Source organism: Rhineura floridana, chromosome 5, assembly GCF_030035675.1.
Source record: "Rhineura floridana isolate rRhiFlo1 chromosome 5, rRhiFlo1.hap2, whole genome shotgun sequence".
Lineage (NCBI taxonomy): Eukaryota > Metazoa > Chordata > Lepidosauria > Squamata > Rhineuridae > Rhineura > Rhineura floridana.
Genome location: NC_084484.1, coordinates 85,529,193 through 85,541,409, shown reverse-complemented (window position 1 = coordinate 85,541,409; position 12,217 = coordinate 85,529,193). Strand labels below are relative to the sequence as shown.

General features: G+C 41.2%; 1 protein-coding gene across 14 annotated transcripts in view; it reads left to right on the top strand.

The window, feature by feature from the left end:
- DMD (dystrophin) overlaps positions 1 to 12,217 on the top strand; it is a 2,032,119-nt gene that overhangs the window by 1,989,504 nt on the left and 30,398 nt on the right. For 12 of the 14 annotated variants that reach the window (XM_061627388.1, XM_061627390.1, XM_061627379.1 and 9 more), the window contains 3 exons: positions 5,565 to 5,630; positions 6,545 to 6,610; positions 11,399 to 11,557. In XM_061627388.1, the coding sequence (XP_061483372.1) occupies positions 5,565 to 5,630; positions 6,545 to 6,610; positions 11,399 to 11,557 (291 nt within the window). The remainder of the gene's footprint in view (positions 1 to 5,564; positions 5,631 to 6,544; positions 6,611 to 11,398; positions 11,558 to 12,217) is intronic. The other 2 variants (XM_061627384.1, XM_061627387.1) reach the window with 1 other exon arrangement.

Genomic DNA, 12,217 nt, shown 5'->3' with positions numbered 1-12,217 from the left:
GATTTCTGTAAAGTTAGTAGCCATCTTTGGAGTCTTGGTGGTACATTGCATACCTTTGGAATCTTGGAGGGGTCTGAGTTCCCACAACTACTGTTTTTCCACAGATGAATTTGTGGACTCTTATATATACAAATGCTACTGATTTTTTTTCTATTTCAGCATAGTTCTTTGGAAGCACATGCAACAGGTGAGCATTTCTACAATACATTACTTAAACCTGTTGTGCAAGGAACGTCTGGCACCATTAGTGGGGCTTGTTTCTTTGTCTGTTTGTGGTTTTGTTAGTAGCTGCCTTAACTGCTGGATTTGCATCCAGCAAAACTCAATATCTTGGGGCAATTACTGGCTAAATGCTGGTGTCACTATTGACACCAATAGACATAGTTAGACATGTCAGCTATAGCATCTCACTTTATCTTTTCAAACTTTTATACAGCCTAGATGTGTCATAGAGATTTTATTTCTGAGAGGGCAAACATACATTTTCTTCAGTTTATTCAGCTACAACTGCCACAATCCCTGGTCATTGGCCATGCTTGCTGGGGCTGATGGGAGTTGTAGTTGAGCAACATCTGGAGGGCCAAAAGTTCCCCACATTTGGTCTAGAACTCTAGAACTCACTTCAGTCACTCATCGTGTTCTCATTTCATATCTGTTATCATCTGACACTATCTAATGCCTGGTTAGATCTCCTGTTGGTACATCTCTGGAATTGAAGGAATACCAAATGGTAATTTTCTGAATTTGAACATTTTGCCCTCAAACTGAATACGTTAAAATCTACTACTGACACCAAGGACTGCAAATGGTACTGCTCCTGTTTTATCTAGTAGTGATTTCTTCTATAGTGAGCAATTTAAACTGTTCCCTTGTTCATATCTCTTGGGTCCAAACATATTCTTCTCTGGTCTGGTCTCTGTCAGACCTGTCCTCAGCAGTGTTGACCTGTAGACTCAATATTATCTATTACTTGAATTTCCAGTTGAGCAAGTCTTTATAGTATACCTTCTATTCCGTTTATATTTACTAGATTATGTTACTTAATCTGGTTTACTGCACCAAGAGGTTTGGCTTACAGTGTTTTGCAAGTTTCTCAAGAGAGTGCATAGGTTTTTGTGAAAAACAATTTTAGAATTCACCATTATATGATCATTTATGACAAAAACAATGCACTATTCATGTTCCGGAGCTCAAGAATCCAGTGTACCAATGAAGAAATCATGAGGATATTCTTGTTTTTGCCAATCTAAACACATCTTTGCTTTAGACTTTTTTCTGGTTCTACACATTTTAGCAAAATGATTACCTTTTCCACTTTTCCAAATGATGGATAGGAATGAATGCTATGACCAGTACATTAGCATTGGCCTTTACCATTTCATATCTATACTGAGGCAATCATTTCTGTTTGGATCTTTATTAGTGATAGGGCTTCCCTTGTCCTGAGTCTACACACTTCAGCATTAAATCAATGATCTATTAGGGGTGGCCCGTAGCTTGGAGTGGAGGGCATCCCCCCAAAAACAGACTGAGGCATCTCTTAAATGTAAGACCATTCCTCTACTTTGTCCTTCCCTCCTTAATTGTATTATTTAAAATGTATTGGGGGGGGGGAGAAGCACTACCTACTATATGAAGAAATAATGTTCATTAAAGTCTAACATCTTCCTTATATAATCAGCTGCAGTTCAAGTACTATTCAAATCCTGTTTACAGGTTCTTCAGTTATTAGAACAATTTCCTTCAGACACCAAGCTTTAATTGGGGGGGGTGTTTCACTGTTTATTTTCTGACACTATGTAATATTTGCTTCTTAATTTTATAAAAACGCTACTAAAGGAGACTGAATTATGTAATAAAGCTTGCCTTCTTTAACACTGCACAACTCTTACGATAGTTGATCTCAGAATGGTCTCAAAATGGCAGCTGCTCTAGGTTTTCCAAAACTGCTTCCCTCCTTGCATCTTCTTGCAGAATACTTGGATCTTACCCATAATTGCGAACACACAAAAATATATATATAGGTTGCAGTATAGAAAGATAGCTAAAGTGAAGTGTGGTTTTTTTCCCATCGTAACTGTCAGTGATGTCTTTCATGAAGTGCTGAGAAATCATTTGTGGCTCAGTAATGCCAGTCTGGAAATAACCCTTTATTGTTTCAAAGCCAGAGGCTACTGGTTTGACCTCTTCTCTGTTTACTAATATTTTTAATTCACTTTAAATTCTATTGAACATAACTGTTCCTTCATGCTCAAGAAGGGTCAGGAAGGGACCTTTGGTCTTAACATGAAATGGCCTTCTAAATTTTATTTAATTATTAAATTTATATCCCACCCTTCTTCTCAATATGAGCTCATTTGGGGCATCCCTCTCAGGCAGCTAACCGCAAGGTCTAATTTTAATTAAGGAACAAGAATGAAGCAAGGGGAAAGACAGTATAAGACAGTCAGACTTGAAAATGCCATACAACTGAATAAAAGGAGTAAAAAACCTTTTTTTTAACACAGAAAACACTAAGTACCTGAGATCCTCTTTACATGCACGGGAGAAAATACTACAGTAGGGCCCCACTTGTCGGCGCCCCGCTTTTCAGCTTTCTGCTAATATGGAGGCACCAGCGGGGCAATCAACTGTAGCGTGGGCAGCTCCAGCCACCGCACTCCAGTTGGCAGTGATCAGCTGTAGCGCGAGAGCTCCCCGTGCTACAGCTGATTGCACGCTCCAGCTGGAGCATGGGGAGCTAGGGCCCTCCATTTGATCCCTGTCAGCTGGAGCGCACAGAGCTCACACCCTCCAGCTGAAGCGCAGTGGCTGGAGCTCCCCACGCTCCAGCTGATCACGTGATCAGCTGGAGGGTGGGGAGCTCGCACGCTCCAGCTGATCGCTGTCAGCTGGAGCTCCGTGTGCTACAGCTGATTGCGCAATCAGTTGTAGGCTGGGGAGCTTGTGCAATCCAGCTGATCACTGTCAGCTGGAGTTCGGGGAGCTCCCGCACTACAGCTGAGTAGGGCCCCACTTTCCGATGGTTTTCGCTTTTCGGCGGGGGCCTGGAATAGAACCTGCCATATCAGTGGGACCCTATTGTATTGTACTGATCTCTAGCAGTCCTTGTGGGTAGAGGAACTTGAATGGGTGGGTGGGTGGGTGGGTGGGCGGAGCTTCCTCACCCATAAAGGCATCCCATTTAACTTAATGAAGGGGGCAGTTCTGCATGTGTAAACAGATGCAGTCCTTGGCTGCCTGAAAGAGGCATTAGTGAGACCACTCCTGCAGAGACCCTCCCTGGACTCAGAAAATCTTAATAACTATAGGCCAGTGGCAAATGTTCCATTCCTGGGCAAGGTCCTTGAACAAGTGGTTGCAGGCCAGCTCCAGACACTCTTGGAGGAGACCAATTATCTGGATCCATTTCAGTCAGGTTTCAGGCCTGGTTTTGACATGGAAACAGCCTTGGTCACCCTGTATGATGACTTTTGTCAGGGGAGAGACAGGGAGAGTGTGACTCTGTTGATTCTCCTTGATCTCTCAGCGGCTTTTGATACCATCGACCATGGTATCCTGGGATGACTGGCTGAGTTGGGAGGGATTGCATGGCAGTGGTTCCACTCCTACTTGGCGGGTCGGCTCCAGAAGGTGGGGCTTGGGAAACATTGCTCGGCCCCATGGATTCTCCAGTATGGGGTTCTACAGGGGTCAGTTCTGTTACTCAAGCTGTTCAATATCTACATGAAACTGTTGGATGTGGTCATCCGGAGTTTTGTAATGTGTTGCCATCAGTACACTGATGACACGCAGCTGTATTTCTCCTTACCCTCTTCAGGTGAGGCTGTCAATGTGCTGAACCAGTGCCTGGATATGACAATGGACTGGATGAGGGCTAATAAACTGAGGCTCAATCCAGACAAGACTGAGACGTTGTTAGTGGGTGGTTCTTCTGACCGGATGGTGGATGTCCAACCTGTCCTGGATGGGGTTGCACTCCCCCTGAAGGAGCAGGTTTGTAGCTTGGGGATTCTCCTAGAACCATCTCTGTCACTTGAGGCTCAGGTAGCCTCGGTGGCACGGAGTGCTTTCTACCAACTCCAGTTGTTGGCCCAGCTACCCCCCCTCTCTGGACAGGGATAACCTGATTTCAGTTGTCCATGCTCTGGTAATCTCCAGGTTAGATTACTGCAGTGCACTCTATGTGGGGCTGCCTTTGAAGACAGTTCAGAAACTGCAGCTTGTGCAAAATGCAGCAGCCAGATTGGTAACAGGGACCAGGCGGTTCGAACATATAAAACTAATTCTGGCCCGCTTGCATTGGCTGCCTGTATGTTTCCAAGCCCGATTCAAGGTGCTTATCTTAACCTATAAAGCCTTACATGGCTTGGGACCACAATACCTGGTGGAACGCATCTCCCAACATGAGCCCATCTGTATGCTCAACATCAAAGGTCCTCCTGCGGGTGCCTACTCGGAGGGAAGCTCGGAGGCTGGCAACAAGGGAGAGGGCCTTCTCAGTGGTGGCCCCCAAATTAGGGAATTATCTGTTTGACAAGGTGCGCCTGGCGCCAACACTGTTATCTTTTCCGCACCAGGTCAAGACTTTCCTCTTCTCCCGGGCATTTTTAACAGCATTTGAATAGCATGTGTTTTAATTTGCCTATCGGTTTTTAGGGGTTTTAATTTGGTATGGTTTAAATTTATATACTTGTTTTTAATGTTCTTTATTTTTGTAAACTGCCCAGAGAGCTTCGGCTATGAGGTGGTATATAGATGCAATAAATGAATTAATGAACGAATGATGGATGAATGTGTGTGGAGCAGCCTCATCCACTCACATGACAGAAAAGCAAGAACTCTTTCCACTGATATGAAAGGGAAACTACATACAGAGCTATAGATCAGGGCCATGTGTAGAATACATACCTTTCCTTATAAAAGATCTAACTACAGTTCTGTTATAAAAATATTTATTACAAAATAGGAATGACAGACAACTCAATAATAGCACTTGCAAAAACTGGGGGGGCAGGGAAATTTTTACTGAAGCTATTCAGGAAAATTAGATAGGAAGAAGCCTGTTTACCCCAATTGGATTTTGGCTTAGGAATTATACTATACTGAGCCTGGTCTTGCAAAACCCTTTGGGAGAGGTGGCTAGAATGTTCAATTGTTCATGCTTGAATGATAACTCACAGGGAATGTGTTCCTATCACTGAAGCACAGGTCTAAATGGAGTTCAGAAAAGACCAAAACAAGGCCTGAACATAATACATAGAAACTGAACAGACTTTATGAGAAAGCATAGCATTGGTGATGTGACAGGAAATAAAGTTTGTTTATGAGAAATGTTTTGCAAGAAACTCTTCACACACTAGCAATTGTCTGGTTTTGAAAACATCTGAAAAAGTCCTGTATTACTTTTGTCCATTTCCACTAAATATTTTTTACAGGTAGCTTGAGGAAGCAGACAGATCACATATTAGACTCAGTAAGGCATACCCATATAAGGCCTCCATATATCTGCTCTTGCTAAGGAATATTACCTGTATGCTTAATCAGTGTTTTCTGCCTTATAGGCCTGCTTCATCCCCTCAGCTTTCACATGACGATACCCACTCACGTATTGAACATTATGCTAGCAGGTATGAAATGAGGAAGATGGTTAGGTAAATCTTCCTTAAAACCATTATTAAATTATTATCTTCATTCATTACATTTCTAAGGCATCTTTAATTTAAAGAAAGGATCAGGGCAACATACAAAAAACAAATACTTGAATTGGCATGGCCAACACTGTACATACTTTAAGAAATGATGTTAGAGTCATTAAAAGCTGCTAGGATGGATAGTATCCATGTTTACTAACTTCCACTAATCAGCTTGCCAACTAACTTGCATGCGGAATGACTGCATGATATTTAGAATGTACATAAAGCTGACTTTAAATAGAAAATGCCAGATGTGTTGTTTGCATCAGTCTGGTTTGCAACTCTCTGGTTGTGTTCAGAACATCACAATGCATTTTTCTTTCCAGAGGTGTGCTTCAGTGGAATCCTGCAGTGACCATGTACTACAAAATAGCAATGTCTGTCCAGTATCTGTAATTCTTAGCACATGGATAAAAAATAATACACCTTAATAATTCACCTTCTGAATATTAGGGAAGGAAATCATTGCTTTGGAGAGTAATCCTACAATATTTCTATAATTCACATGTTTGGAAGATTAGTGTCACAAATACTACAGTCCTGGCTAAATTCTAATATTTACATATTTTTTTTCTGTCCAAAAAAAAAGAAACAGAGTGACTTTAGCAAAAAATTGTATAATTTAATCTATGTTTATGTGGGAAAAAATAGCATGTTTCATAAACAATAGTTAATCTTAAATGGGACTATAGAGTAACTGAATCACTTGTGCCAAATTAAAGCTTGTTGGGAGGGGAGCTATTGTTCCAGTACCTCTCATGCTGATTGTTGCAGCTATCAAAGTGTCATTTCTCATACTCAGAGGTAGAACATATTGTGATATTTAAGATATTTTCCTTTCTCTACAGGCTAGCAGAAATGGAGAACACTAATGGGACATACCTGAATGATAGCATTTCTCCTAATGAGAGCATGTAAGTGTGCCATCTGTAAGAAATCATGGAAACCTTTATTTTGTGTACATGCATTCAGATCTCTGTTGTAAATTCTTAAATTAAAAACAGCATTTTTCAGTAACGTTTGTTACAGGATTGCCTTTATAAGCAACAACCCACCAACATAAATGCATTTTGAAGTCATGGTCTTGAGCAAACACAGGCTGCTATCCACCAGAGTTCTACTGTCACTGATAGGCAAAGAGCTGCAAGTGAGAACCATTCTATTGCTGCCAATGGAGAAAGACATACATAGTACAATTCACTGAGCAGTGGCCATACACTGCAAGTTATGGTTCAAAAATCTATGTGTGCAAGAGATCAGTTCTCAAGCTCTCTTCACACATTCCCAATTGGCCCTCTGCATGTGCATGTGGGTGCTTTGTCCTGGGGTTTAGTGAACACACCTGGGGAAGAAGGTAGCTCCTGCCATTGCTGTATACTCCCTCCCAGTGAACAAAGGAATGGGGCTTCATTTCTTCCTGAAAGCAGCCCTTTTAATAGATTAAATATTATATTTGAATTCTTAGTATGGTTTACATTGTCAAAAACAAATTCAAAACTAGTACCCACAGATTTGGAGAAAACAAGCATTTATTGATTGATTTATATCATTTTAGTTGCTCTTTGCCGTAGGTACACAGAGCATGCGGACATACATAGAGCCAAATTAAATTCCCAGATACAAGCAACATTTAGAGCAGTGTTTCTCAACCGGTGTGCCTCCAGATGTTGTTGGACCACAATTCCCATCTTTCCTGACCATTGGCATTGCTGGCTGAGGCTGATGGGAGTTGTGGTCCAACAACATCTGGAGGCACACTGGTTGAGAAACACTGATTTAAAGTTTGGGCAAAGTCCCTTTAGTTACTTTAACTTTAGCAGAACAACACTGTAACTTCAGGCTAACTTCGGTGGTATACTTCAGATTGAGTTATAAAAGCAAAATATTTGTTCAAACTGTTCAAAGGTTCATATGAATGACCTACTGTTGAAGCAATACACATTCCTATTTTCTGTGAATGTTGACTTTGCAGCACTTCTGCCTCTTTTCTATGTCCTGCCTAAGATAAATCTCCATGGACGTAATTATTCTAATTCTGGCTTACTAGTTATTTTCCCCACAATTTTAATCTCTATTGTTGTTTTATTTTAAAATTGCCAGTGTAAAATTTTAATAAAAGGTGCACAAAATTACAGTCTTACATAAAACTCTGCTAAACTAATTTTCACAATAAATGCAAGGCAAAAAACAGAGGAGCTGGCTGTAATCCAAGACAATACAGTAATGATACAATGGCAAATAGTGGCTTTAACCTTGATTATAAACGTGCAGTATACTATGAAGGACACAATGTTGTTAGTTGCCAACACCTGTATGACAAACAACTGCTACTTCCATCTTGATTTCAAGACACAGGAAACATGCATGACAGAAATACAAAAAGAAAGGCTTCACATTTTGAATTTCTGCCTGTTATGCATTTGTTAAAGTTGCAGATGCTTTGATCTAAAAAGGTATTAATCAGGAGTATCAACTTGTAGTAGAGGATCTTGATTCACTGACAACAATGCAGACTGACTCATTTGTCAGCACATACCTTAGGGAAGTGGGACAAATAAGAACATAAGAAGAGCCTGCAGGATCAGGCCAGTGGCCCATCTAGTCCAGCATCCTGTTCTCACAGTGGCCAACCAGGTGCCTGAGGGAAGACCGCAAGCAGGACCCGAGTGCAAGAACACTCTCCCCTCCTGAGGCTTCCAGCAACTGGTTTTCAGAAGCATGCTGCCTCTGACTAGGGTGGCAGAGCACAGCCATCACAGCTAGTAGCCATTGATAGCCCTGCCCTCCATGAATTTGTCTAATCTTCTTTTAAAGCCATCCAAGCTGGTGGCCATTACTGCATCTTGTGGGAGCAAATTCCATAGTTTAACTATGCGCTGAGTAAAGAAGTACTTCCTTTTGTCTGTCCTGAATCTTCCAACATTCAGCTTCTTTGAATGTCCACGAGTTCTAGTATTCTGAGAGAGGGAGAAGAACTTTTCTCTATCCACTTTCTCAATGCCATGCATAATTTTATACACTTCTATCATGTCTCCTCTGACCCGCCTTTTCTCTAAACTAAAAAGCCCCAAATGCTGCAACCTTTCCTCGTAAGGGAGTCGCTCCATCCCCTTGATCATTCTGGTTGCCCTCTTCTGAACCTTTTCCAACTCTATAATATCCTTTTTGAGATGAGGCGACCAGAACTGTACACAGTATTCCAAATGCGGCCGCACCATAGATTTATACAACGGCATTATGATATCGGCTGTTTTATTTTCAATACCTTTCCTAATTATCGCTAGCATGGAATTTGCCTTTTTCACAGCTGCCGCACACTGGGTCGACATTTTCATCGTGCTGTCCACTACAACCCCGAGGTCTCTCTCCTGGTCGGTCACCGCCAGTTCAGACCCCATGAGCGTATATGTGAAATTCAGATTTTTTGCTCCAATATGCATAATTTTACACTTGTTTATATTGAATTGCATTTGCCATTTTTCCGCCCATTCACTCAGTTTGGAGAGGTCTTTTTGGAGCTCTTCGCAATCCCTTTTTGTTTTAACAACCCTGAACAATTTAGTGTCATCAGCAGACTTGGCCACTTCACTGCTCACTCCTAATTCTAGGTCATTAATGAACAAGTTGAAAAGTACAGGTCCCAATACCGATCCTTGAGGGACTCCACTTTCTACAGCCCTCCATTGGGAGAACTGTCCGTTGATTCCTACTCTCTGCTTTCTGCTTCTTAACCAATTCCTTATCCACAAGAGGACCTCTCCTCTTATTCCATGACTGCTAAGCTTCCTCAGAAGCCTTTGGTGAGGTACCTTGTCAAACGCTTTTTGAAAGTACACTATGTCCACTGGATCACCTCTATCTATATGCTTGTTGACACTCTCAAAGAATTCTAATAGGTTACTGAGACAGGACTTTCCCTTGCAGAAGCCATGCTGGCTCTGCTTCAGCAAGGCTTATTCTTCTATGTGCTTAGTTAATCTAGCTTTAATAATACTTTCTACCAGTTTTCCAGGGACAGAAGTTAAGCTAACTGGCCTGTAATTTCCGGGATCCCCTCTGGATCCCTTTTTGAAGATTGGCGTTACATTTGCCACTTTCCAGTCCTCAGGCACGGAGGAGGACCCAAGGGACAAGTTACATATTTTAGTTAGCAGATCAGCAATTTCACATTTGAGTTCTTTGAGAACTCTCGGGTGGATGCCATCCGGGCCCGGTGATTTGTCAGTTTTTATATTGTCCATTAAGCTTAGAACTTCCTCTCTCGTTACCACTATTTGTCTCAGTTCCTCAGAATCCCTTCCTGCAAATGTTAGTTCAGGTTCAGGGATCTGCCCTATATCTTCCACTGTGAAGACAGATGCAAAGAATTCATTTAGCTTCTCTGCAATCTCCTTATCGTTCTTTAGTACACCTTTGACTCCCTTATCATCCAAGGGTCCAATCGTCTCCCTAGATGGTCTCCTGCTTTGAATGTATTTATAGAATTTTTTGTTGTTGGTTTTTATGTTCTTAGCAATGTGCTCCTCAAATTCTTTTTTAGCATCCCTTATTGTCTTCTTGCATTTCTTTTGCCAGAGTTTGTGTTCTTTTTTATTTTCTTCATTCGGACAAGACTTCCATTTTTTGAAGGAAGACTTTTTGCCTCTAAGAGCTTCCTTGACTTTGCTCGTTAACCATGCTGGCATCTTCTTGGCCCTGGCGGTACCTTTTCTGATCTGCGGTATGCACTCCAGTTGAGCTTCTAATATAGTGTTTTTAAACAACTTCCAAGCATTTTCGAGTGATGTGACCCTCTGGACTTTGTTTTTCAGCTTTCTTTTTACCAATCCCCTCATTTTTGTGAAGTTTCCTCTTTTGAAGTCAAATGTGACCGTGTTGGATTTTCTTGGCAAAAATTCTTCTCTCTGGATAGAATAGTATGCAGTGTTGAGGGACAGGAGAATGAAACAGTGAGGGAAAATTTACTGATACACAAGATCACATCATTTTAGTCTGTATTCAGTGTGGCAGAACAAATTACTGTCACGGTGAAGTACAATTCAGCCATTTTGCATTTAGACGATAGGAGACCCTGAATGCCCTTGGGGTGTTAGGGGCTTCACACTATCCAAACCTGTAAAACATGTAGGTGGGAAACCAAGATGTGGGAAACTTCAGTTCCTGGGACCAGGGAAGGGGGGGTCCTGTATAACGGCTCCTCAATTTCTGTATGATTATCTTGACAACAGTTAAAAAAATTCCTACCACCTCTTTGTTATTGCCTCATATTCATCCATAATAAATTCTCAGGCAGATTATACCAAGCAGTGTCTGGGAAACTGGTCTGACCTCTTTGCTGATACACCACTTTGTATCTTCTGCTTAAATCCTAGCAGTGTACGGGAGGAAGCCACCTTTACTGGCTGAAACAGGCAGAATGTACCTAGTCAGTAATGCGACTAAATCCCTTCCTTGTAATCTATTTAATACATTCAGTCAGCATTCAATGTTCTTCCCAGCACCAAAGACAAACAACATGGTTGAGAATTGCACTCTGTCGTGGTTGTCTGCCATCTATGAGGACAAAATATTGGGATGGCAATTTTCTAGATAGGAATTTGGGGGTGGTCATTTTGCTTGCTTTTTCTTGTTCGTAACAGAAAGGATGAATGGGATGCTTGATGTTATTTTATCCATCTCCCACTTTTTTGTTTTATTTTTAGAGATGATGAGCATTTGTTAATCCAGCACTACTGCCAAAGTCTGAACCAAGAATCCCCACTCAGTCAACCTCGAAGCCCTGCACAGATTCTAATTTCTTTGGAAAGCGAAGAAAGAGGTGAACTGGAGAGAATCCTAGCAGACTTGGAGGAAGAAAACAGGTGACTTTTGTTTTGGTACTATGACTATGCATATGTAGAATGAAATATGCATGAAGTAACATTTTTTCTGACAAGCAACATGTTGGTATGTAAGTTGTCTGCAAATTTGTGAGATAGAATTTTCTTCTTTACTTTATGATAGAAAAATTAGATGGAGTGTAGTTAAGCCCATCTGTGATGTTTTAATACAGCTAATACTGCAATGATAGAGCATGAATTTATCTTGCTTCAGAAGGAATATTTAAATCTCACGTAAAACATTTAATTTTGGCCTAAAAGTGCTACCTTAATTGCATTTAATTAATTTATTTGTTGCTGCCTTCAGTTTCACTAGTTAGATCGGGGAGATGAATTATCAGTATGTGCCTCATGCACAAACAGTTCTTTATCTTTCCCTAGATGAATATTTGAAGCCCCAGATATTGGAACTTGAGCCAATCTCAAAAACTGTACCTGTTTTCCTTCCATTCCCATCTGCCTACTTTTTAGCTTCTGTGCTTGACCTGTGCCTTGCTATTTCTTCAACACTTCCAACATCAAAACAAGTATCTCTGTCTCTCTTGACTTTTATGAATGAGCCCCAGGCTCCCTTTGTTAACTAAGTATCAGTAGTCAAAAGTTCACATGCATCCCTCCCTTTCCTTCTTCCATATCGTTTGC